The 24680-nt window shown below is 56.5% G+C and overlaps 3 protein-coding genes across 3 annotated transcripts; 2 read left to right on the plus strand and 1 right to left on the minus strand.

Annotated features, from left to right (window-relative positions):
* The first annotated feature begins 327 nt into the window (after positions 1-327).
* RLN3 (relaxin 3) lies at positions 328-1664 on the plus strand. Its single transcript, XM_049788360.1, has 2 exons — positions 328-577; positions 1456-1664. Exons 1-2 carry the CDS (start codon positions 328-330, stop codon positions 1662-1664), a joined length of 459 nt encoding a protein of 152 aa, XP_049644317.1.
* Positions 1665-2217: 553 nt separating this feature from the next.
* IL27RA (interleukin 27 receptor subunit alpha) lies at positions 2218-10995 on the plus strand. Its single transcript, XM_049788361.1, has 14 exons — positions 2218-2431; positions 2609-2726; positions 3971-4128; positions 4220-4377; positions 4753-4915; positions 5000-5073; positions 6181-6364; positions 6447-6629; positions 7129-7230; positions 7480-7641; positions 9264-9389; positions 10104-10182; positions 10309-10384; positions 10616-10995. The coding sequence occupies exons 1-14, from the start codon at positions 2218-2220 to the stop codon at positions 10817-10819; spliced, it is 2001 nt and encodes a 666-aa protein (XP_049644318.1). The 3' UTR covers positions 10820-10995.
* A 2371-nt stretch (positions 10996-13366) lies between these two features.
* On the minus strand, positions 13367-21756 carry PALM3 (paralemmin 3). The gene is made up of 7 exons (XM_049788516.1): positions 21716-21756; positions 19385-19433; positions 17872-17952; positions 17364-17491; positions 17048-17132; positions 15064-15115; positions 13367-14973 (listed from the first exon to the last, which is right to left on the minus strand). The coding sequence occupies exons 1-7, from the start codon at positions 21754-21756 to the stop codon at positions 13436-13438; spliced, it is 1974 nt and encodes a 657-aa protein (XP_049644473.1). The 3' UTR covers positions 13367-13435.
* Positions 21757-24680: the final 2924 nt, after the last annotated feature.

Below are 24680 nucleotides of genomic sequence, written 5' to 3' on the forward strand. Positions count from 1 at the left end.
CAAAGGAGAAAAAGAAAAACCAAAGCAGAAGCGTCTCTGTACCATAGGTGTCTGCACCTCGGACAAGATGTGGGCAATTTGGGAGAAGGCCTGGGACCCCGGCCCCACTCGGGGTGTCTGGCTGCACCCAGTTCGGGCTCGGCCCACTTCCGCATCCCGGCTGTGGGATGACGCCAGGCCTCCCTGACCCCTTGCCGATAGGATCCGATGCCAACGCATCCTCGGTAAAGGTTATTGCGTCACCTGGGGCAGAGGGAAAGGTCGTGGTGCCAAGGCGCTGCACCCTGGCTGATAAGGCGTCTCTTGGGCAGTGGGGGCAGGAGGTGGATGTCGGGAGCAGGAAGTATAAACGCGGTTCTGGAATGCTCGAGGACACCCACGCTGGAAGCTGCCACCCTGCCCACCATGGCCCGGCGCCTGCTGCTTCTGCCACCTCTGGTGCTCCTGCTGCTGGCAGCGGGGACGCTGGTGGTGGAGGCCGAGGAAAGCCAGAATCGGATGAAGCTCTGTGGCCGTGACTTTGTAAGGACCATCATCTTCATCTGCGGCAGTTCCCGCTGGAAGCGATCCCCTATAGGTAAGGGTGAGGGTCGGCCAGATTAGATTGCTCGACCAAGAGGGGTCCCTTCTCCAGGGTGGATTTGGACACCGTTGGAGAGGGCTGAGCTGAAGTTCAGGGTCATCTTGCAAAAGAAGGGGGGCCTGGGAGAACAGGGATGGGGGTTTGGTGGGGCAAAAGGTGGCACCAGGAATTGGTACCCCAAGGGATTGGAGTGTGGTCAGAATCCCCAGGATCCATCCATGTTATCAACCGTCCCCAGATAAGCCACCATTGATTAATTACTTGTGGGTTCTGGGAGACAGCAGAGCACTGAGGGGGTGGCTTTGCATAAGGGAACCCCAAGTTCTATCAGATCAAGGTGCCTGTGGGATTGGCCCAAATAAAAAGTAGGAGGCCCCAGAGAGTTTTTTTTTTTATTAATTTATGTTTTGGACCCACACCTGATGGCACTCAGGGGTTACTCCTGGCTCTGTGCTCAGAAAACACTCCTGGCAGGCTCAGGGGACCATGTGGATGCCGAGAACTGAACCTGGTTCCTTCCCAGGTTGGTCACGTGCAAGGCAAACGTCCTACTGCAGTACTATCACCCTGGCACCTAGAAAAGATTCTGAGCACAGACTCTCGGCTCAATCCCGGCACTGCCTAGGGGTCTGCACACTCCACTGAAGGGGAGTCATAGAGCCAGGAATAGGCCCTGAGCACCGCCAGGTGTGGACCCCCCCAAAATTAATAAGGTAAAGTTCAGGAGCAGGGCAAAGAGGCCAGTCAGGAATGCCAGCTTGGGACTTTCTACAAAGGATTCCTGGGTCAGAATTTGGGGGGGGGTCTGTGGGCTATTGAACTGGCCCAGACTGAGTCCTACATCCCCCCCCCCAAATTCCTCACTGAAGCAGGCCGGGCTGATGTCGAAGAGCCAGAGGAACCAGACCCTGACTGGGAGTCCATTGATGAGGCCACCAAGGACATCACCAAGGGCTGGCCTTCCGTGTTAGAGATGCCGCAGCCTCGGAGGGGGAGACACGCGTCACCTGAACGGGGGGGCCTCTCCAAATACTGTTGCAAAAAGGGGTGCACCATGAAGGACATCAGCAATTACTGCTAGCCAGTGTGGGTGGGTGGGTGGAGGTCTGGGGGAAGGGACAGCCCGCCCAGCCGCACCCCAAAAATGGTTGCCAATTTGTCACCCTCGCCCCAGCCTTGCCTGAGCTGCTGCGGCCCAACCTGGGTCCTGTGAAAAGCACCCCGACTCTTTCCAGCCCAGTCAGCACAGACCCCAATGAGGGACCCCCTATAGAGAGATTCCCCATCCCACCCCACCCTCCTCCTCTCCCCTCCTACCAACAGGCAGGCAGTGGGCACAGGACTGGGCAGCAACTTCCTCCACCCCCAAATAAAAGTTTCAAAAACTCCAAAGGACTTCGCAGCCTCTGTGTGTGGCTTGGATGCAAGAATGTGCCAGCATGATGCACGTTCCCGGAAGACCCTCCCCTCCCCTCCCTTGCACCCCCTCTGTCCTGCACTGACTCCCCGGGACTTTCCGTGACTGAGGGGAAGGGGCGGGACCCGGGACTGAAGGTGCAGAGGCGGAGGCTGCCGGGGACGGGGTGGGGGGGCCCACTCGACTTCCTGAGCGGCCCTGTGTGGCCTGGGGAACCATGCCGGGGGAGCCCAGCTGTCCGCTGGCGCTTCTGCACCTGCTGTGGCTGCTGCCTCACGGCCAGTCTGGGGGTGCGCAAAACCACGGTGAGTCTCGGGTGCGCCGCAGCTGCGGGATTCGGAACACAGACCCGGGGAGCGCTCGTCCTGGCGACCCAGGGCAGGGAGCTCGAGAAAAGCTGGGGTGTGGGGCGCCCCACGAGGTAACAGGACGTGAGGGGGTTACCGAGGGCTCGCGGTGGGCTGGGCCTGGAGCCGAGTTCGGGTGCCCAGCGCTCTCTTCTTCGGGGACCCCTTCCCAGCGCGTCCTCCTGATGCATGGTCAGCGGCGCAGGGAACTTGGGGATCCAAGCTGAGCCCGTACCGGGGACTCTCTGCCGTCCTCTACAGGCAGCCCGAGCCCCCTGCAATGCAACAGAGTGGGGCCTCGGGGGGACCTGGCCTGTTTCTGGGGACCCCTTGGGGATCAGGAAGCGCCCTCGGTACTGCACCTGGAAAGCAAGAAGTAGTGAGTACCTCGGGGTACGGGCCCGCCCCTCTCCCCCGCACCAGCCCTCCAAAATCTGCATAATAATAATGTTATTGTTATTTTATTTTGTTTTGTTTAGTTTGGGGACCACGCCTGGTGATGCTGGGGGTTACTCCTGGCTCTGCCCTCAGGAATCACTCCTGACACTGCTGATAGGGGTGCAGAGCCAATGCACTCCCAGGCTCTGGTCTTTTATTGTGTTTGTTTTGTTTTGTTTGTTTTGGGGTCATACCGGGGAGCACTCAGGGGTTACCCCCGGCTTTATGCTCAGAAATCGCTCCTGGAAAGCTCAGGGGATTATATGGATGCCGGGATTCGAACCACCGTCCTTCTGCATGCAAGGGAAATGCCCCATCTCCATGCTATCTCTCCGGCCCCATCTGGTCTGTTTCTTTGCTACTTTGCCATTTTGCTATATTGTTTTCATTTTTGTTGTTTTTGTTTTTTTGTTTTTTGGGGTCACACCCAAAAAACGCTCAGGGTCTACTCCCTGGCTCTATGCTCAGAAATCGCTCCTGGCAGGCTCAGGGGACCAAATGGATGCCGGGATTCGAACCACAGTCCTTCTGCATGCAAGACAAACGACTTACGCTGTGCTATCTCTCCTGCCCCTACTTTGTTCTTTTTTTTTTTTTTTTTTTTGCTCTTTGTTTCCATTTTTTATTTGTTAGGTTCTTGGATCACTTTCCCTTGTGCAACTCTTTTTTTTTTTTTTTTTTTTTTTTTTTGGTTTTTGGGTCACACCCGGCAGGCTCAGGGGTTCCTCCTGGCTCTATGCTCAGAAATCGCACCTGGCAGGCACGGGGGACCGTATGGGATACCGGGATTCAAACCACTGTCCTTCTGCATGGAAGGCAAACGCCTTACCTCCATGCTATCTCACCGGCCCTCCCTTGTGCAACTCTTCATGATGCTCAGGATTACTTCTGTGCTCAAGGCTGACTTTCTCCTCTGAATCCAGGGATCCCTCCAGGCAATGCTGGACAGTGGGGGACCCTCTGGTACATCCCCTTGTCTGGCTAGAATCTCTCTGCTGTGCTGTATCTCTGGCCCCATGTGCCCTCTCCCCCACTGTGCTGTCCTGTCCGTCTGCAACCTTGTGCCAAGTGCTGGTGCGGTGCCAGGACGTTGATCCGTGACACTTCCTGGAGCTCCTGCAGTTGGCAGAACTGGGCAGTGGACCCAGCTGGTCTCGGGACACTCGGCAACCTGTTCCCTCACAGTCACCCTGGCAGGAACTGGACTGTGGTGGTGCCCCCCGGACAGGCCTCAGTGACCGTGCCCCGGGAACACCTCATCGCAGCAGACCGGCTCCTTGTCTGGGGGGCCGACGGGAGCCGGCGTCTCTGGGCCCCGATCCTGGTGAACTTGGAAACTCAAAGTAAGAGGCAGGAATGGGGAGAAGTCGGGGGTCTGAGTGGTAAGTATCCTGGAGGTGCCAGTGGTCTAAAGACTCGTCTTCCCAACCCTAGTGAAGCCAGATCCCCCCACTGTGGGCCCCAAAATGAATTTCTCTGAGGACGACCCCTGGGAAGCCAGGATCCAGTGGATTCCCCCCACCTGGCCCCCACATGATTCACTGATCTGCAGGTTCTACTACCGGCAAGGTCAAGAGGAGGCCTGGACCCAGGTGAGAGTTTGGGGACCCCCTCAATACTGAGCACTACCCTGAGACCCAAGATCATCTCCACTGGTAGCCCTGTGGTCTGTTCCCCTTCCACCCACACAAACAAAAGACCTGCAAAAGCTGGGCACAGTGCCAGGAGTCAGCCCTGAGCACTGTCAGGAATGATCCCTGAACACAGAACCAAGGGTGAGTACTGAACCCCACCAGGAGTGAGCCCTGCACATAGAGCTAACTGAACATCCTATAATGTTTCCCAAAATGACAGACAGACACACACACACACACACACACACACACACACACACACACACACACACACACAAACACACACCGGAAACAAACCCGGGGACCTGTGCCCCACCTGCTCGTGTCTCCCAGCTGGACCCCGACCTGAGTTCCACTTCCTTGGACCCCGTGGAGATCCGGGACCTGCATCCTGCCTCAACCTACGAAGTGCTGGGCCAGTGCCGTGTGGACACGGCAGAGGAGGAGCTGTGGGGAGAAGCCAGCCCGGTGTTCTCCTTCTTCACGAGGCCGCCAGGTGAGGGCTCAGGGTGCCTTCAGCCCTCTGCGCCCCCTCCTGCAGATTCTGTTCCGTTTGATCCTTCCCTGTCCCCCTCACCAGATCCCAAGGATGTGTGGCTCTCCGGGCACAGCTGTGGGGTGCCAAGCGGGCAGGAACCCCTGCTTCTGTGGAAGGTGAGTGGGAACCCCAGGAAGGCCACAGAGAAAGGAGACCTGGTTCCTGATGCCAGCTGCTCTGGAGACCCACGTGTTCATGTGTGTACTTGTGTGTGTTTGTGGTGCTGAGGTTTGTGGGTTTGAGGTTCAAACCCAGAGTGTCTCCTATCCAGGGGTGGAAGTCATAGGACAGCGGGAAGGGCCTGTGCTTTGTACACAATCTACCCAGGTTCTCTGGTTTGATCTGGGCATCTCATAAGGTCCCTCAAGCACTGCCAGGAGAGTACTTCCAGGAGCATAGGTGTAACTAGAGAGTATGGCTGGGTGTGGCCCCAACCCCCTCCCCAAATAAAAACAAAAGAGAGAGGAAGCAAGCAAGCAAGAAAGAGGGGCCGGAGAGGTGGTGCTAGAGGTAAGGTGTCTGCCTTGCAAGTGCTAGCCAAGGAAGGACGGCGGTTCGATCCCCAGGCATCCCATATGGTCCCCCCAAGCCAGGGGCAATTTCTGAGTGCTTAGCCAGGAGTAACCCCTGAGCATCAAACGGGTGTGGCTCAAAAAAAATAAAGAAAATAAGAGAGAAAGCAATTATGAAAAAGGAAGAGAGGAAGGAAGGAAGAGAAAGGAAGGAAGGAAGGAAGGAAGGAGGGAGAGAGAAAGAAAGAAGAAAGAAGAAAGAAAGAAAGAAAGAAAGAAAGAAAGAAAGAGAAAAGAAAGAAAGAAAGAAGAAAAAAGAAAGAAAGAAAGAAAGAAAGAAAGAGAGAAGAGAGAGAGAAGAGAGAGAGAGAAAGAAAGAGAGAAAGAAAGAAAGAAAGAAAGAAAGAAAGAAAGAAAGAAAGAAGAAAGAAAGAAGAAAGAAAGAAAGAAAGAAAGAAAGAAAGAAAGAAGAAAGAAAGAAAGAAAGAAAGAAAGAAGACTTTTCTAAGACTTTCTAGTGTGTGGTTGTGAGTTCAAATCTCCAGCACCTCACATGCTCCAGGGGCAAGGCTGGCAGTTGCATCCTCGGGACACCCCAGCACCCCTTGACCTCGAAGCATGGTGTGAACTCCACATTGGGCAGCGTGGTCCCCTGGGTCTCCCCTGAATGTGCCCAGCCCTGGGCACCCACTTCTTCCCCTGACCCCTCAGGCTCCAGTGAGCAGCGTCCCTACGAACTACAGGGTCTGGTTCCAAGTGGAGGACGCGCTGCAGAGCAGGGAGGGGGTCCCCTGCTGTCACTGCACCATCCCCGCCCACGCGCGGTCAGCCGGGGTGTCCCTCGACCAAGTCAGCAGCCTGGATCCCACCGCCAATCTCTCTCTGAGCTGCCTGGGTAAGAGGCGGGGCCTCTCTCCGCAAGGGGCCGGGCAAAGCATCCTGATTGGCCGCTGAGACTTCTGCTCCCGCCCCTCTAGCTCCAAGCTCCGCCCCTCGTGATGTATTGGTCAACACGGTGGCCAGCGCCCTGCTGGTGACCTGGATTCCGGGCTCGAAGGAATCTTGGGGACACGTGGTAGACTGGGTCCCAGACACAGACAAGAGGGGTGACCTCAGCTGGGTCCGGCTTCCCCCTGAGAATCTCAGTGCTCTGTTGCCAGGTGAGACTTGGGGTCCCCCCCTCAGTTCCCGACCTAGAATTTGGGTGCATGTCCCCAGTTCAGCCCATGGGTAAAAAAAAAAAAACAAGATTTGGGGGCCCCCTAGCCATAGGACAGCGCTTTGGGTATTCACTTTACACACAGCTGGCCTGGGGTTCAATCCCTGGTACCCTTAGGATCCCATGAGCACTGTTAGGAGTGACCCCTGAGCATTACCAGGTGTGACCCCCAAACAAAACAAAGCCAGAATCATGATTTGGGGGAGGCCAGGCCGGAAAAGATAGTACCACGGGGAGGCACTGGAGACTCGAGTTTGATTCCCAGGACCGCATGGTCCCCTCAGCACCGCTAGGAGGCATCCTTGAGCACAGATCCAGGAGTAAGCCCTGAGCACTACCCGGCAACCCCCAGGCACCCCCAAAAATATTCCTACTACTACGTCAGAGATAAGAGGGAGGGGGGTGAACTTTGACGGGTGTTCATTCTTCCGCCCACCCAGGGAACTTCGAAGATGGGGTCCCCTATCGGATCACTGTTACCACCGTCTCCCCTCGGGGCTTGGCCTCGGCCCCTTCCGTCTGGGTGTTCAGAGAGGAACAAGGTTAGAGGGGGGCTCTGGGGTAGGGGAACCCCGGAATGTCGCCTGCTTTTGTGACCACTGACTTTTCAGGGCCAGAGTGATGGCACAGCTGGGGGGGGGGGGATCTTGCTTTGTACAAAACCGACCCGGGTTCAATCTCTGGCGTCCCTTAGAGTCCCCCAAGCACTGCCAGGAGTGGGACCTGAGCACAGCTGGGAGAGGCCCTAAACGAATGTACCAACAGTGTCTTCTCCCCTCCCGCCCTTCCAGCACCCCTCAGGGGTCCCACACTGCAGAGACTGCAGGATGCTTCCCCGGGGACCCCCACCGTAGCCTGGGAAGAGGTGCCACGTCACGACCTTCGGGGTCACCTCACCCACTACACCCTGTGCGTCCGGACAGAGAAATGGGCTGCAGTGTCCTGTAGGAATGGTGAGAACACTGCCCTCTGTCCCCCATCTCCCTGACCCCATGGGACCCCCCCAAAACTCCATCGGCTGAGCCTTCCCCTCCCTCAGCTTCCTCTGCAGCCGGGATATGGATGCCATCTGTCCATAGGGCCACTCAAACTTGGGCCGGGATTTATGGCCAAGCAGGGACAACTGTCTTGATTCATTCATATCAGAAAGATGACCTGTTCTTCATTTTTTAAATTTGTTTTATTCTTGGTTTTGGGGCCATACCCAGTGGCACTCAGGAGTTACTTTTGGCTCTGTGCTCCTAAATCCTTCCTGGCAGGCTCAGGGGATCATATGGGTTGCTGGGGATGGAACCTGGGTTCGACGGGTCTCTACCTGCAAAGCAAATGCCCTACCGCTGTGTTATCACTCTGGCCCCTGCATTTTCCTGTTGTTTTATTTTGAGGGGCCACACCCAGCGGTGCTCAGGGCTGACTCCAGGCTCTCCAGACTCAGGGGCCACTCCTGGCCGGTCTTGGGGGACTCTCCAGAGGGCATAGATAGAAGTTGTTTAGTCCCAGAGCAAGGCAAGGGGTGTACCTGAGAACCCCATTCACAGGCCTACTTATAGGCTGCACCAAGCCATATTCATTTCCCTCCCCATTGCACCATCCCCAATGGGGACCCCTTATTGTTCTCTGGTACCCACATAAATCAACCTCCCCCTGGGATGTCCAGGCCTCAATCTACCAGCATTTCCCAGGATTTTTTTTTTCTTTTCTTGTTTTTGGTTACATTCAACGGTGCTCAGGGTTTACTTTTGGCTCTGTGCTCAGGAATCACTTTTAGGGGGAACCAGGGGAGCATATAGGGTGCTGGGGATTGAGTCCAGGTTAGTTGTGTGCAAAAATGGTCTACCCCCCTCTGTTGTCCCTCTAGCCCCCGAAAAGCAAGCGCCCTCCCATCTTTGATTCTGCTTTCACCCCCAAGATCCGCCACTTTCGCCGAGGAGCCACGAGAGGGCGTTGTGGGCGCTTCTGCAAATCCCCAGGGACGTTTCTCTGAGAAATTTCCAACCCTGGGCCTGAACCCCCAACCCCAGAACCTGCTCCAGTTTCCCAGTGTGTGTGTGTGTGTGTGTGTGTGTGTGTGTGTGTGTGTGTGTGTGTGTGTGTGTGTGTGCTTGTGTGTGTGTGTATTTTTTTGTGTTGTTATTAAGTTTGTCTCCCCCCTACTCATTTGTGCTTTAGACTTATTCCTGGGTTTTAGGGTTTGGGGGACTATATAGGATGCTGGGGATCGAGTCTGGTTTGCGTGCGTGCAATGCAAGTGCAGTCCTTATTGTCTTTGGGGGCTCTTTCAGATCTCTGGCGATGGTAGCCCGGTCCTCGCCCACCTCCGCAGCCCACCACACTTCATTTTTGGGGTGGGGATGGAGCACCGCCAGCAGTGCTCTGCTCCATCTGTGTTAAAGGAAAGGGGTTTTGGCCAAAGCAGATAGGAAGGAGGAGACAATGGGGACCTTGTGGGGGAAGAAAGCCCTGGACCGTCATCGCTGGGAGGGGAGGGAACAATGTTGCAAAGAGAAAGGCCTCAGAATCCTGCCTGCGCCTGAGTTTGGGGGTGGCCCCCCAATCGTCTGGATTTTCCCGTCAGTGACTGGCAGCAACAGGACCCTCCTGCTGCCCGGCCTTCCCTGGGGTTCCTGCGAGGTGTGGATGACAGCGTCCACCAGGGCTGGAGAAGGTCCTCCAGGCCCCAGCCTCTGGTTTCACCTGCCAGGTAAGGGGCGCGAGACAATCTTTTGGTTCCCCAAAACATTGCAGGTTTTTTTTTTTAACATTTTTTAACATTGCAGTTTTATTCAACTGCCCCCCCACCCTGAGATTGCCCTGCCCTGGATCTGCCTACAAGGCCCCTCCCACACGCACTCCCCTTAGATAAGCTCCTCCCATTGGTAGGAGCCCTGCCCACATTAATAAAGCTCCATCATAGCCATTTAGCCCCGCCCAATTCTCATAACCCCGCCCACAATGATCTAACTCCACTTACATTCACAAAGCTCCGCCATAGCCATCCCATCCTGTCTATATCCACCGAGCCCCACCCATAGCCATCCTGCCCCGCCCATAGCCATAAAGCCACGCCCATGTTCACGAAACCCCATCTACAACAATCTAGCTCCGCCCACACCCACCTAGTCCCACCAGTAATCTGGGCCTGCCCATATCCACAGAGCTTCACCCATCTCCAGCTCATCCTGCCCATGCCACTAAGCTCCACTCACATCCATCTAGCCCCGCCCATACCAGCCTAGCCCTACCAATCGTCGGCCCCGCCCATACCCACAAAGCTCCGCCCATAGTCATCTAGCCCCACCCACTGTCATTCTGCCCCTCCCACATACACTAAGTTCCGGTTAGTTAGCCCCGCCTATATCCCCGCCCCGCACGTATGGCCACGCCCCCAGGCCACCGCTCATCCTGTGCCATGCAGATAACAGCCTGAGTTGGAAGATGGTCCCAGTGTTCATCATTCTCTCCTGCGCCTTCCTGATGGGCCTGGTCTACAAAATGTGAGTGAGGCCCGAGTCAGGGTGCCCTGTGCTTGCAGCCAGGGAATGGCTCCGGGTCCTGGGGAGGGTTTAGTGTGGGGGTCACTGGGATCCCCCCCTCCGCAAATCCGATTGCTCTGCATGTAGGTTCTTCCGCCGAGTGTGGGAAAAGACTCCGGATCCTGCCAACAGCCGTTTCTACTGCGGCCAGAACCGCCTGGAGGTGAGCAGAAGGTTGGCCTGGGCCGTTCGGGGCTATCATGGTGGCCTTGTCAGGAATCCTGAGATCCTGGAGAGTTGGGTTGCACGCAGCTGACCCAGTTGGATCCCCGACACCCCCACCCCAGAGAGTCCTCTGAGCACCTCTCAGGAGTGAGCCCTGAGCGCAGAACCAGGGGCTCTGTTCGGTGCAACCCCCAAGTATTAACTGAAAGACCCTCGATGTCCTCTTCAGGAGCTACCTGCCGCGCAGCCCCCTGTGGACTTACCTTTCCTAGAAGTGCAGGAGGTGGAGCCTCTTCCCCAGCCGGAGCCCCCGCAGGCCCCGAAGCCACTCAACACCGGGTACGAGAAGCATTTCCTGCCCACGCCCGAGGAACTGGGCCTCCTGGCCCCATATTCCCCAGTCCGGGATGACGGATGCTCGGTGGGTACGTGAAGAGGATCAGAGAGACTGAAACAGTTCCCCAGAACGCCGACAGAAATGGCTCCCAACCTGGCAGGGGAGCTAGGAACCCCTCTGGGAGTTTGGGGGATGATTCTGGAGAGACTAGAGACTGTGCAGCTTCGACCAAGCCACCCACCCAGCACGACAACCCTCTCCAACATCGTCATGGCAAGCCTCCCCTGCAGCCAGGATTTACTGAGCACAGTTCTGTGCGCAGAAGCCACATATGAGCGACATTGGGGGACCCCTCTGGCATCGTCTCTCTCTTTTTTTTTTTTTGGGTCACACCCTGCGGTGCTCAGGGGTTACTCCTGGCTGTCTGCTCAGAAATAGCTCCTGGCAGGCACGGGGGACCCTATGGGACACCGGGATTCGAACCAAAAACCTTTGGTCCTGGATCGGCTGCTTGCAAGGCAAACGCCGCTGTGCAATCTCTCCGGGCCCTCTTCTCTCTTTTTTTTCTCAGTTGAAATATCATCATGTTCCAACTGGGGGTGGAGGCTGTGTGTTTATAAAACCAAAAGTGGGAAGGAAGGAGCAGAGCAGTAGGACAGCAGGGAGGACACTTGTCTTGCACACAGACAACCGGGATTTGACCCCCTGGCACCCCATAGGGTACCTTGAGCCCACCAGGAATGATGTCCAAGCACAGAGCCAGGAGTAAGCCTGGTATGCCACACATACACACCCCCCTCAAGAAAAAAATAGAGACAAGAAGGAATTGGGCATCCCTTCTCCTTTTTCCTTTCTTTTAGTTTTGGCTTTTGGGCCACACCCGGAGGCACTCAGGGGTTACTCCTGGCTCTGAGATCAAAAATCACTCCTGGCAGGCTCCAGGCACCATATGGGATGTTGAGGATCAAATCTTTCAGTCCTGGGTCAGCCACGTGCAAGGCAAACACCCTATCCACTATGCTATTACTCTGGCCCCAAAAAGACTTTTTCTGGGGTCATACCCGGCAGCGCTCGGGGGTTACTCCTGGCTGTATGCTCAGAAATCACTCCTGGCAGGCTCAGGGGACCATATGGGATGCCGGGATTCGAACCACTATCCTTCTGCATGCAAGGCAAACGCCCTATCTCAATACTATCTCTCAGGCCCCCAAACTTTTTTTGTTTGTTTTTGTTTTTTGGGCCACACCTGGTAGCATTCAGAAATCGATCCTGGCAGGCTTGGGGGACCCTATGGGATGCTGGAGATCAAACCTGGGTTTGTCCCAGGTTGGCCACAAGCCGGGCAAGTGCCCTACCCACTGTGCAATAGCTCCGGCCCCTGAGGAAAACATCTTTAAGGCTGGGAAGGTGGCCCAGCTGTCTAGCACTGGTATCTGAGATACCCCGCGTTGGATCCATTGGCGTGGCAGAAAGGAAATAATTGGACCCCAATGCTTCGTGGGCAAGAACAATCTTTGTATATGGGAACTTGTGGTTTGAACTTTGACCCCACCTTCTCCCCCAGTACCAGTGGAAGCAAATTTTAAGCATTGCTGGGGGCTATGCCCCCCAAAGAAGAACAAATTTTATCTTTTGGGGGGGAAGGTGATGCCACACCTGAGGATGCTTACTAATCACTCCTGGTGGTGCAGCAATAGCACAGTGGTAGGGCATTTGCCTTCCATGCTGCTGACTAGGACGAACCTGGGTTCGATCTCCGGCATCCCATATGGTCCCCCGAGCCTGCCAGGAGCGATTTCTGAGCATAGAGCCAGGTGGAACCCCTGAGCACTGCCAGGTGTGTGTGTGCCAAAAACCAAAACAAAACAAAACAAGCCAGAAGCAGGGCTGGAGATATAGCACAGAGGCATTTGCCTTGCAAGCAGCCGATCCAGGACCTAAGGTGGTTGGTTAGAATCCGGCGTCCCATATGGTCCCCCATGCCTGCCAGGAACTATTTCTGAGCAGATAGGGAGGAGTAACCCCTGAGCACCGCCGGGTGTGGCTCAAAAATAAAAAACAAAAAGAAAGCCAGAAGCTGGGGCCTGAAGGTGTATGTCTTGCTTGTGGGCACCCGGAGTTTGACCTCTGCTCCCATCCTAAAAGAGGAGAAATAAATGGTTTTATTTATTTATTTATTTATTTATTTATTTATTTATTTTTATTGGTCACACCTGGCAGTGCTCAGGGGTACTCCTGGCTCCATGCTCAGAAATCGCTCCTGGCAGGCTCAGGGGACCATATGGGACACCGAGATTCAAACTGATGACCTTCTGCATGAAAGGCAAATGCCTTACCTCCATGCTATCTCTCCAGCCCTTGGTTTTATTTTTTATCGCTTCTATAGCTTGGAGTCTCGAGGAAATCTTGCAGAGGCTACCAATGACCCTATAGAAACTTATCCCCACGTCTCCCACCAGCAGTAACTCACGTTAGCCAAACTCTCTCTCCAGTGCTCCAAGGTTTTATTTTCAAGTATAAAGGTTTCATCACCTTGGGAGGGGCCGGGGTCGTGGGCAGCGATATAGGGGGTCCAGGAGCCCAGTAGGGGGACTGGGGGGCGCCAGCGCTGAGCAGGCGTCTGGTCTGTCCATGCCTGGGACCCTCTGCTGGGTGCCAAGCGACCGAGGTAGGTGTGTGAGATTAGCCAGGCCAGGGGAGTGGGGCCCGGGCTCACATAACCGCACAACACTGGCACGTCTTCTGCTTCGGAGCACTGGCCTCGGAGCCCTCCCGAGCGGTGGCAGCGGAGGGTGAGGGCTGGTGGGCAGGGGCATAGGTGGGCGCCGGGTGGGCACTGGGGTTGGCTCTGGGCCCCTCTGCCTGCAGCAGTGGCTGGCACTCCGGGGGCTGCGCTGCAGGTGCTGGGGTCACCTCCGGGAGAGCCGTGGCTTTGTCTGAGGGGCTCTGGCTCTCGGCGGGCGGCTGGGATGTCCCAGGGGCAGCAGCCTCCTCTTCCAGGCAGTCCTCTGGCTTCTTTTGGGGCGGCTGCGCTTCCTCCTCAGGCTCGGGCTCGTCGCTGGCTGTCTGGGCAGCCTCGGCCTCTGCCACCCCTTCTGCCTGATCTTCGGGCCCTTCTCCAGGAATGAGCTGTTCCTGTTCCGGGCCAGAGCTTGTCTCCACTCTCTCGGCCTGCTCCGCCTCCAGTGCTCCCTCCCCTGCTTTTTTTTCTGCTGGGACCACCGACTCCGACTCCTCGCCGCCTTCTCTCTCTCCCTGAGACAATTTCTCATCTTCTCTTGCTACTTCCGATGCTGCCTCGCCTTCTTCTGCTGATTTGGATAACTCCTCACTTCCTTCTCTGCCTGCCTGGGATAACTCACCTTCTCCAGCTAATTTGGGTAACTCCTCGCCGCCTTCTGTCTCCATCTCCAGCGCTACCTGCACCACCTCACGCCTTTCCTCGCTTCCTGTCTCCTCTGCTCCCAATGTCTCCTCACCTCCATCCCTCTGTGTCCCCCAAAGTCCTTCTCCTTCTCTTTCTTCGGCCAACTGTGGCTGCTCACCTCCAGCCCCCACCACTTCTGGAGAAGCCTCCCTTGCTTCCTGCTGGGCCCCTGACTCCTCGACCCCTCTTAGCTCCAGCGCCCAGCTCTGCCCCCCACTGCCTTCTCCCTCACCTTCCTCACCTTTGATCTTTGACCCCTCGGTGGTGGCCTCCAGCCCCAGCTCCTCCCACTCTTCATTGAGGGTGACTCTCTCCACCCAGATGAAGGAGCCGTTCTCTCCACCCTGCCCGTTCCCCTCAGGACTGCTCCTTCTAGAACCTTCAGGGAGCCTCAGTGGGACTTTCAGCTCTGGCTCAGTGTCCCTGCTCTGCTCCCCACCCAAGCCCTCCCAGACCACCTCCACCACGGCTCTGTCCTCCCTTGCCCAGGATGGCCGCTCGGACTCTCCAGGGTCAGGCCGCGACCCGATGGCCTCCTGTACCACCTCCTCCACTTTGGACTCCAGGTCTGCGCCTAAGGCCTCCTCCATGGCACAGTCCTCGGAGGCCCTCAGGCCCTCCCACACCACCTCCACCACGCCTGCCCCGGTGGTCGAAGCCTCTGGACTCGGAGCAGCGCTGGGCGCAGGGCAGGGCCCGTTGGCAGCTTCTGACGATGACATTTCTGCTACCCCGAGAATCTGCCCCGGCTCGCAGGGTGACGCTGGGGACGACACGGCCAGTCCAGCTGGCAGGGAGGTGCGCTGGTCCCGGCTAGCCTGGCCTGGGGGAGTTGGCAGGGGAGAGACAGGACAGTGGGGTGAAGACAGGGCACGAGGTGGGATGCCCCCCCAGGTCCGGTTCAAACACTCACCTTCAAGAGCTACTTCTGCCTCCTCAGTGGGCTGGGAGAGGGGCCGCTGGCCCTGGGGGGCAGGGAGACAGCATTCAGGTCAGGCTAGAGCCAGGGGTTACTCCTGGCTATGTGCTCAGAAGTTGCTCCTGGCTTGGGGGACCATATGGGACACCGGGGGATCGAACCGCAGTCCGTCCAAGGCTAGCGCAGGCAAGGCAGGCACCTTACCTTTAGCGCCACCGCCCGGCCCCCTCGCTCCCCATTCTGTCACCAGCTGACACAGGACACCCACTTTTTCCTACTAGGCTAAGGCCTAGTGATACAGCTCACAGCCAATCACAGAGCCTGCCCAGGCATGGGAGGGTTAGGGCAAGAAGGGGTGAAGCAGAGGGAGCACCTGGGAAGAAAGAATAGGAAGGGAACAAGAGGGCTTCCTGGAGGAGGTGAAGTAGAACAAGGAGAAGCCTGCGAGGTGGCAAAAAGGGCAGAGCAGCGGCTTGGCCCAGCCTGGCAGGGGCCCCAGAGCACAGTGACCGGAAAAAAAAAATGCAGGAATTGGGTGAAGCTGGGATTCCAAACGATGAAGAGAGGATCCCTCAGTTTCTAAGACCACCCTAGACTCTGGGCCTAGTGTCTCCACATTGGGGTCTGAGAGAAAGCACAGCAGGAAGGGTGCCTGCCTTGCACACGGCCAACCCAGGTTCGATCCCTGGCACCACCTGAACAGTCAGGAGGGATCCCTGAGCAGCACAGAGCCAGGAGTCAGCTCTGAGCACAGCCAGGTGTGCCCAAAGACAAAACAAACAATAAAAAAAGCCAAGGACAGGGCTGGAGTGGTAGCATAGTGGTAGGCATTTGCCTTGCAAGTGTCCAACCAGGGATGAACCTGGGTTCAATTCCCGGAATCCATCTGGTCCCTTAGCCTGCCAGGAGTGATTTCTGAAAGCAGAGCCAGGAGAAACCCCTGAGTGACACCAGGTGTGGCAAAAAAAAAAAAAAAAAGCCAAGAACAACTCTGGGAGTGGCTGGATATCTTCAGAGGGGCCAGAAGAAGGGTCTGCGCACAGTTGCACTGCCCTGACCTGAGTTCAAGTCCCAGAACTGCACAGGGGTCCTGAGCACTGAGTCTGGAGTAGCCCAGGAGACAGGTACGGGTTAGTGTGAGAGCACAGCGGGGAGGGTGCTAGCCTTGCAGGCGGTAGACCAGGGTTCCATCCTCGGCATCCCTTAGGGTCCCCGAGGCACCGCTAGGATTGATTCCTGAGCACAAAGCCAGGAGGAAGCCCAGAGCACTGCCGGATGTGGCCCAAAACCAGAACAAAACAAAAATAGACACAAATAAAAACCCAGAGGAACACTAATGTGCCGCTCATTGCTTCTCTCCAGCCTGTCAGGTTACTACGTGCTATAAAGAGGATCTGACACCAAAGTCAAAACCCTGGGTATGGGGTCGAACCTAGAGGGCATTTGTCTTGAACACGGGGTGACTCGAGTTCAAACCCCGGCATCCCATAGGGTCCCCCAAGCAGTGCCAGGAGTGAGCCCTGAGCATTACCAGCTGTGGCCCAAAACCAAAAATAAATTTCAAAACTTAAAAAATAAATGTCACACACTGGTCCCAAATCACAAGTGAAACTCCACTCATTTCTCCCTTTTTGGGAGGACAGAGCCCTGGGTGGATCCTGCGGTGTCTGTGATGGAACTGGTACTCTCCAGGCAAAGCTCAACTCTGGGCCCCCTCCCGACCCCCTGTGCCCATCTCAGCCACCCCATCCCCATCACGGCTCCCCCAGAGACTGTCCTAACCCACAACTGTCCACCAGCGTGCTTCTCCCTTCAGCAAATGGGGAAACTGAGATCTAAGGGGGCCAAGGGCCCAGGCCAGGACGGTAGATCACAGAACAGAGAAACAATGTCACCTGCCCCCACCACACCCCCAAGTGCCAGCCGCTTGCTGGAGGCCCCTCCCAGCCATACCCCTGTCCCAGTGTTACCCCCTCACCTGTCTTCGCCAGGCAGGCCTGCCCGTGGGTTTGTGCAGGGCTCCTGTCGATGCACTTTGCAACAGCTGCAGCTGGGCCTGGAGCCTGTGGGGGGAAAAGGGGTGCTGGGTCCCGGCGATGATCCGAACTGGTTCTGCACTCAGAAACCATTTGTGGCTGGCTCAGAGGACACTTTGGGGTGCTGAGGACTGAACCCCGGGGCCAGCAGTGTGCAAGCAAGCAAATGCCCACCCTGTAGCTGCCCTGTAGTTCCAGTCTCTGAACCCCTGATTGGACCAGTATGGGGAGACCCTGGCAAGCCGGGGCGTCACTCACGTGAACAAACTGTCTTCCAGGTTCTGCATGCGAGTCTGGGCTCGGCTCTCCGGGGTCTGGGGGTCCTCGGGCCCCTCGGACTCTTCGGCTGCCCCATCCATCAGCCACCGGTCTCGGAGACACTTTCTCTGGATATGGAAAGGAACCCACGGTGGTCATGCCCATAGCCCCAGGCATCCGGGCTACCCGACCTGTACCCCCAAATCATCCCAGTGGGTATTTGTCTTTCAGGGAGGACACACGGTGGGTCTAGGGCTTCTGTAAGAAACAGAGACACACGTTTCCATCTCCCCAGCATGGGGACCTTTGGGACACCCCAAAAGGTGGCAGCAAGGGAAACTGCCCATTGCAGACAACTATCTCCCCCATCTCCACCCTTCCCCAGACGTGGAACCAGGAATCCCCCTCTATTTGGAGCTATGTCCCGGGCTCCCCCCAGCACACAGGGGCTCCCATGCTGGAATCCATTACACCGCTTCCCCTTGACACCCCACCTTGAGCCCCCCACCTTGAGCCGCTGCACACGAAGCTTCTCCTCGTCCAGCTCGCGCTGCGCCGCCCGGATCTCCTCTTGCAGCCGCAGCTTCTCCTGCGCAAAGACCCCCGAGCTAGCTACCGGCTCCCCGCGTCCTCCCGGGGGGACTCCCAGGCGCCCGGGGCGGGGCGGGGAGCGCACGTCGAGGCCGCGAGCGGCCGTGGCGCTGACTCAGCAGGGGGCGTGGCCACGCGGGAAGAGGCGGGGTCACGGGCGTGGTCCCTAGCGCGTGCTAATAAAGGGCGGTTGTGGGCGTGGCTCCCAAGAACGAGCCAATCAGAAGCTGGGTTGGGGGCGTGGCTCCGCAAGAAAGTGCCAATAAGAGGTTGGGTTGTGGGCGTGGTCGGGTTGGATAGTGGCGAAAAGGGGCGGGTTATGGGGCGTGGTCCTGCAGCGCCGCGAGAAAACGGTGGGGCTTGTGGGCGGGGCCACGTCCCCGTCACGTGGTGCGGATAGAGGTCTCGGGCGTGGTTCTGTAGGGAGGATCTGTGGGCGTGGCCGGTTTGTGGGCGTGGCCAATATGCGAGTATGGTCGGTGTATGGGCGTGGCCAATGTGTGGGCGTGGTCGTGTCGGGGTCGTGGCGGAGCTACAGGTCCAGGATGCAGAGGACCAGAAGCTGCTCCTAAGAGCATCTTTGTGCTGAGTTCTAGGGGCGAGGAGGGGCTGAGAACGGGGATCCTAGAGGAGGACCAGAGCTAGAAGGGTTGGGCATAAGAGAATTAAGAGAAAGAAGATCCTGGGGCTGGAGAGATAGGATAACTGGGAGGGCACTTTCCTTGCACCCCACCTACCCATGTTCCATCCCCGCATCCCATGTGCACCCCTAAGCACAGCCAAGAGTGAGCTCTGAGCACCGCTGAGAGTGGCCCCAAAACACCTCCCTCCCAATAAAAGAGAAGAAAGAGGGTTCAAAAATGCGGCGGTGTTGGGTGGACGAGAGATGGGCATATAGATTAGAGTCAGGATTTTGTGACATGGACTACAAAATGTGGAAACCGTGGAGCGTAGCACAGCGTTAGCCTTGCACTGACCTAGGTTCGATCCCCGGCCTCCCATATGGTTCTCAGTCAGAAGCAATTTCTGAGCATAGAGCCAGGAGTAATTCCTGAGTGCCACAAGGTGTGGCCAAATAAACCCAAAACCAAACAAGTGGAAGACAGAGGCGGAAGGGACAGCACTGCAGATAAAGCGCTTGCTTTGCATGCAGTCAGCCCACCCAGGTGGATCCCCGAAAACCTATGGGGTCCCCCGAGCTCTCCAGGGGTGACCCCAGAGCACAGAGCCAGAAGTAAACCCTGATCACTACAGGGGAATGCCCTCCACCCCAAAAAAAGAAACACCAGTTGAAGTCAGGTAACGGGGGATCAGAGACAGCTGGAGCTGAGCCAGATAGCGGGGTTCCTAGAGGCAAGACGAGGGTATAGATATGAGGGTACAGATGCAGGGTCCAGGGCTGTGGGGGGGGGTGCAGACAGGTCACTTACCGCGATGACCTCTAGCCGCTGCCGGTAGAGGGCACTCTCGGCCATTGGCCTGAAGGGAAAGAGCAGGCTTTGAGGTTGGGGTCTGCGCACCCCAGGGAAGGGACCCCAATCCCCAGCTCGCCACATTGTGCCCTGCAACCCTGGGACATGCCCTGCTGCTCACAACATTAGGCCACGACCAAGCCCAGTCCTGCTCCGGCTGTGCCTTTAATATATATATGTTTTTATCCAAAAACCTCGGACCCTCCTCTCCTACCGGGGATGTTGGGGGAGGCCAGACGAGCCCCATTCTTTAGCCCACATCAGGTCACGAGACCAGCATGGACTCTGGGCTGGGAGCGGGAATGAGGAATTTCTGGTGTAAACTTTAACCTGAGAGCTCCCCCCTCTTCCTTCTCCTGCTGTAATGACCCCAACACACCCATATCCCAAGGAAGGTGTCTGGGGTGAGGGGACAGCTATGATCACAGTTCTGGGGCATCCTGGGCGGGCAGTGTGGACACAGGCCCATGCCTAGAAGGGGTGGTGTGGGCCGGCCGCCTGCCCGGCAGCCCTGCGGATTGGAATTAAGCCCTGGGTGACAAGTTCTGAGTCCGCGGGTGACCTCAGAGCCCAGACTGGGGGGGGGGGGGGGCAGTTCCCCACACACACCAGGAAGGCCCCACACCCCACAGGTACTTAGAACCTGCTATTTTTAGGTCTCTAAGTGCCTGGAACCGAGGCCTGTGATGTGCCCACCTCCGCTGGCCTGCCTGGCGCTGGGACAGATAATACAGCAGCGTTGGCAGCGCTGCCTCTCTCTCTCTCTCTCTCTCTCTCTCTCTCTCTCTCTCTCTTTCTCTCTCTCTCTTCCTGTCTCTCTGTCCCTGTTTGTCCCTGTCTCTCTCTGTCCCTGCCTCTCTGTCCCTCTGTCTCTCTCTGTCCCTGTCTCTCTCCTTATCTCTCTGTCCCTGTCTCTCTTTCTCTCTCTCTGTCCCTGTCTCTCTCCGTCCCTGTCTTTCTCTCCTTGTCTATCTGTCCCTGCCTCTGTCCCTGTGTCTCTCTCTGTCCCTGTCTCTCTCTGTCCCTATCTCTCTTTCTCTCTCTGTCCCTGTCTCTCTTTCTCTGTCTCTGTTCCTGTCTCTCTGTCCCAGTCTCTCTCTTTCTCTCTCTGTCCCTCTCTCTGTCTCTCTCTGTCTCTCTGTCTCTGTCTCTGTCTCTCTGTCTCTGTCTCTGTCTCTCTGTCTCTCTGTCTCTGTCTCTCTGTCTCTCTGTCTCTGTCTCTGTCTCTCTCTCTCTCTCTCTCTCTCTCTCTCTCTCTCTCTCTCTCTCTCTCTCTCTCTCTCTCTCTGTCTCTGTCTCTCCTCTTCTCCCTTCCAGAAGGCAGCAGGTTTCCCTGCTCTCATATTTGGGAAAACCGAGACTCTGAAAAGTGTCTCACCCTCCAAAAGAAAAAAACTCCCACAAAAGACTATGCCTGAGTCACAACGGGGACTTGAGGGTCTGAGCCTGGCGTCCCTGGAATTTGGGAGAAAAAGGGGCCACACCCCTGTGTCCTGGCAGTAAGGGTGGGGACCCCCTAAGGCAGAGGGTGCCGGAGACACTTCACTGTTTCTCAAAGGGTCTCCCTGATAGGTTCCGCCACCCGCCCGGGACAGGCCCCTCCAGCTTCACCCCAAGATGTGATCTCCTACCTCTTCTTTCTGGGGGAGGCGGGGGGTGGGGGGGAATCAGGTTCCCGTTTCCAAGCCAGCTAGTGAATTATGCAGCTGGGACCCAAAAGAGACCAAGTTGGGCCCCCCTAGGGGGAGCCCTGTTTTTTTAATTTACATTTATTTTTATTGCACTAGGGCACCCTTCCTCTCGTCCATGAGAATTCTGATCCCTTGGAAGAAAACCGCCTTTGTGCACCCCACCTCCACCATCCTGGCCCCCACATGACACAGTGTCACTTCTGGGGGGGGTCATATCCCGAGACCTGCGACACTTGGTCTTTGGGCCAGGGGTGGGGGGACTTTCCGCCCAGCCGCCCGGCCAGGAAACTGTCACTTTTCGCTGTGGAACCTTCCGACTGAGACACCCACCAACCTCAACCAACACAGGGGTGCTGCCTTGCATCTCACCCCCCCTAGGCCGCACTTGGGGCTTCCCAGAGGAAGCAGGGGATTCCCTATTCTGTTCTGTCCCCCCAAACTCCCAGGAGAGAGCGTGATCCGAGGTGACCTCCCGTCCTGTCCTCCGTGTCCCCTTCGGAGAAGTGAGATAAGGGAGACACTGGCGCAAGTGCAAAGGCCCTGGGGCGCGTCTCCCAGGTGCTGCCCTCAGCCCCCCCACCTGAACCCCGACACTTACATGGGTGTCGCGGGCGCCCACACATGGCTGTCCAGGGCCATGGCTGCCCAGAGGCCGGCTCGGCGGCGTTGGCTGCGACTCTGGGGCCTGCGGGGTGTGCAGCGGGGTGAAGGGCAGGTTGGGGGCGGGCCGGGGGCGGGGGTCTGCGGGCGGCACCGGGCGAGCTGGTCCGGCGGGTTTGGGTCGGAGGCGGGAGGCGGCCGGCCAGGGGGGCCGGGGGCCAGCGGGCGGTTCTGGGGAGGCGCTATCAGCTATCCTGATCAATTATTCACCAGCCCAGGCCGGCCCAGGCAGGCCGCTCCAGCTCCTCTCTGCAGGGGCAGCAGGCGGGGGCCCAGGGGGGCTGCAGGAGACCCCGTGCCAGTCCCCTGCACCCCTGGGCCCTCAAGTCCACAAGGCGCCCCCCACCCTCTGCTAACTAACATCTTGGCAGAAGCCTCAAAGTCGGGCCTGAGACAGTGAGACAGATAGGGGTGCCCATAGTGGGGTTCTGATACCCCCAGCTCCAGAGCCTGGGGGCGCTGGTCTGGAGTCTGAAAACTGGGTCCAGGTCCTGGCAGGCTTGGGGCACAATTTGGAATGCCAGGGATCGAACTCAGGTCCATCCTGGGTCAGCCACGTGCAAGGCAAACACCCTACCTACCACCGTGCTATATCGCTCAGGCCCAGGGCAAGAACTTTCAAAAATTTCTTTCTTTCTTTTTTTCTTTTTTTCTTTTTTTATTTTTTTTTTGGTTTTTGGGCCACACCCGGCAGAGCTCAGAGATTACTCCTGGCTCTATGCTCAGAAATCACTCCTGGCAGGCTTGGGGGACCATATGGGTGCCAGGATTCGAACCGATGACTTTCTTACCATGCTATCTCTCCGGCCCCTCAACATTTTCTTTTGACCTCCACTATTCTTCTCTCTCCACCCCCCAGGTCCATTTATTTATTTATTTATTGGTTTATTGGTTTATTTTGGGCCACACCCGGTAACGCTCAGGGTTACTCTGGCTATGAGCTCAAAAGTCGCTCCTGGCCTGGGGGACCATATGGGACGCCCGGGAATCGAACCACAGTCTGTCCTAGGCTAGCGCTGGCAAGGCAGACACCTTACCTCTAGCGCCACCGCGCCCGGCCCCTCCCTTTATTTATTTTTATTTTTTGGTTTTTGGGTCACTCCTGGCTCTGCGCTCAGAAATCGCTCCTGGCAGGAATGGGGAACCATATGGGATGCTGGGATTCGAACCACCATCCCTTCTGGATCGGCTGCATGCAAAACAAATGCCCTACCGCTGTGTTGTCTCTCCGGCCTAACCCCAGGTCTCTTTAAAACATTAAAAAAAACAATGTTGGGCCCGGAGAGATAGCACAGTGGCGTTTGCCTTGCAAGCAGCCGATCCAGGACCAAAGGTGGTTGGTTCGAATCCCGGTGTCCCATATGGTCCCCCATGCCTGCCAGGAGCTATTTCTGAGCAGACAGCCAGGAGTAACCCTGAGCAACGCCTGGTGTGGCCCAAAATAAAAAAAAAAACCAAAAAAAAAAAACAAAACAAAACAATGTTGTGCTTGGGGACATGTGATGATGAGATCAAAATCAGGAGCTGCCAGAGGCCAGACACAGAGGCCAGACACATGTCCAACCAATTGAGTACCACTTCTAGCCCTGAGGTTGCCTATTATGGCTGCAAAATATTCTGTCCTGTGCCTTTTCTCTGGCTGCGTAGTATCCCACAACATGGATGAACTGTTTTTATTTCCCTCTACTCTCAGTGGGCACGTGAGTTTCACCAGGCTTTCCAGTGAAAATGTGTTTTCATTTCCAAACTGGGCCAGTGCTTGGGGACAGCTCCACCCAGACTTGCCTGCTGTGCCTTTCAAGGCTGAGATGTTAGGTCCAGAGCCATAGCACATTGGATAGGGTATTTGTCTTGTGCATAGCCAACCCAGGTTCAATCCTCAGCATCCCACAGGGTCCTCCAAGTGTGCCAGAAGGGATTTTTGAGTGCAGAGCCAAGACTGAGGTGTTTACTTCCAGCATTGGTGGTGTGTGTGTGTGTGTGTGTGTGTGTGTGTGTGTGTGTGTGTGTCCACAGCCACACAGAACCTTATACATTTGTTTTTGTTTACTTTTGGGTCACACCCTGCTGTTGTCCCTCTTCTATCTCCCCTTTTTTAAATATGAGGGCCCTGCTCACCTGACAACAGCAACACCTGGCAGCGCTCAGGGGTTCCTCCTAGCTCTACTCTCAGAAATCGCTCCTGGCGGGCTCGGGGGACCATATGGGATGCTGGGATTCAAACCACCGTCCCTGTACATGCAAGGCAAACACCCTACCTCCATGCTATCTCTCCAGCCCCCTTATATATTTCTATTTCTCCCCCCCAAAGATGCCCGGAATCAGGCCCAGAGCCTTGCCTAACTGGGTGAGTTCTTTCTGAGCAGCTCTATCCCTGCCCCTAAGGAATCATTCGTGGGGTGCTGGGGACTGAACCAGGGGATTCCACGAGCCAAGCCTGTGCCCAGTCCTGTTAGAATCGCTTAGTTCTGATGAATGATTTTAGGGCTACTCTTGTTGTGTTTTTTTTACTTACTTTATTTAAACACCATAATTACAAGGTTGTTCATACTATAGTTGTTTTGTTGTTGTTGTTGTTGTTGTTGTTTATTTTTGGGGGTGGCCATCCCCATGATGCTCAGGGGTCACTCCTTGCTTTGTGCTCAGAAATTACTCCTGGCTGGCGCAGGGGACCATATGGGATGCTGGGGGTGGGGATCGAACCTGGGTTGGTGCATCCAAGGCGAACACTTTGTCTTTTTATTTTGTTTTGTTTTGGGGCCACACCTGGCGGCGCTCAGGAGTTATTCCTGGCTCTGTGCTCAAAAGTTGCTCCTGGGGGCCGGAGAGATAGCATGGAGGTAAGGCGTTTGCCTCTCATGCAGGAGGTCATCGGTTCGAATCCCGGCGTCCCATATATGGTC

Source organism: Suncus etruscus, chromosome 15 (genome assembly GCF_024139225.1).
Source record: "Suncus etruscus isolate mSunEtr1 chromosome 15, mSunEtr1.pri.cur, whole genome shotgun sequence".
Taxonomy (NCBI): Eukaryota; Metazoa; Chordata; class Mammalia; order Eulipotyphla; family Soricidae; genus Suncus; species Suncus etruscus.

Coding starts and splice junctions, on each gene's coding strand:
- PALM3 (XM_049788516.1), bottom strand. CDS start 21,756: ATGGCCCTGGACAGCCATGTGTGGGCGCCCGCGACACCCAT. Junction 17,492..17,871: donor TTCGTGTGCAGCGGCTCAAG/GTGGGGGGCTCA, acceptor TTCCATATCCAG/AGAAAGTGTCTCCGAGACCG. Junction 17,133..17,363: donor CTGGAAGACAGTTTGTTCAC/GTGAGTGACGCC, acceptor TTCCCCCCACAG/GCTCCAGGCCCAGCTGCAGC.
- RLN3 (XM_049788360.1), top strand. CDS start 328: ATGTCGGGAGCAGGAAGTATAAACGCGGTTCTGGAATGCTCGAGGACA. Junction 578..1,455: donor CTGGAAGCGATCCCCTATAG/GTAAGGGTGAGG, acceptor TCACTGAAGCAG/GCCGGGCTGATGTCGAAGAG.
- IL27RA (XM_049788361.1), top strand. CDS start 2,218: ATGCCGGGGGAGCCCAGCTGTCCGCTGGCGCTTCTGCACCTGCTGTGG. Junction 5,074..6,180: donor AACCCCTGCTTCTGTGGAAG/GTGAGTGGGAAC, acceptor CTGACCCCTCAG/GCTCCAGTGAGCAGCGTCCC. Junction 7,642..9,263: donor TGCAGTGTCCTGTAGGAATG/GTGAGAACACTG, acceptor TTTTCCCGTCAG/TGACTGGCAGCAACAGGACC.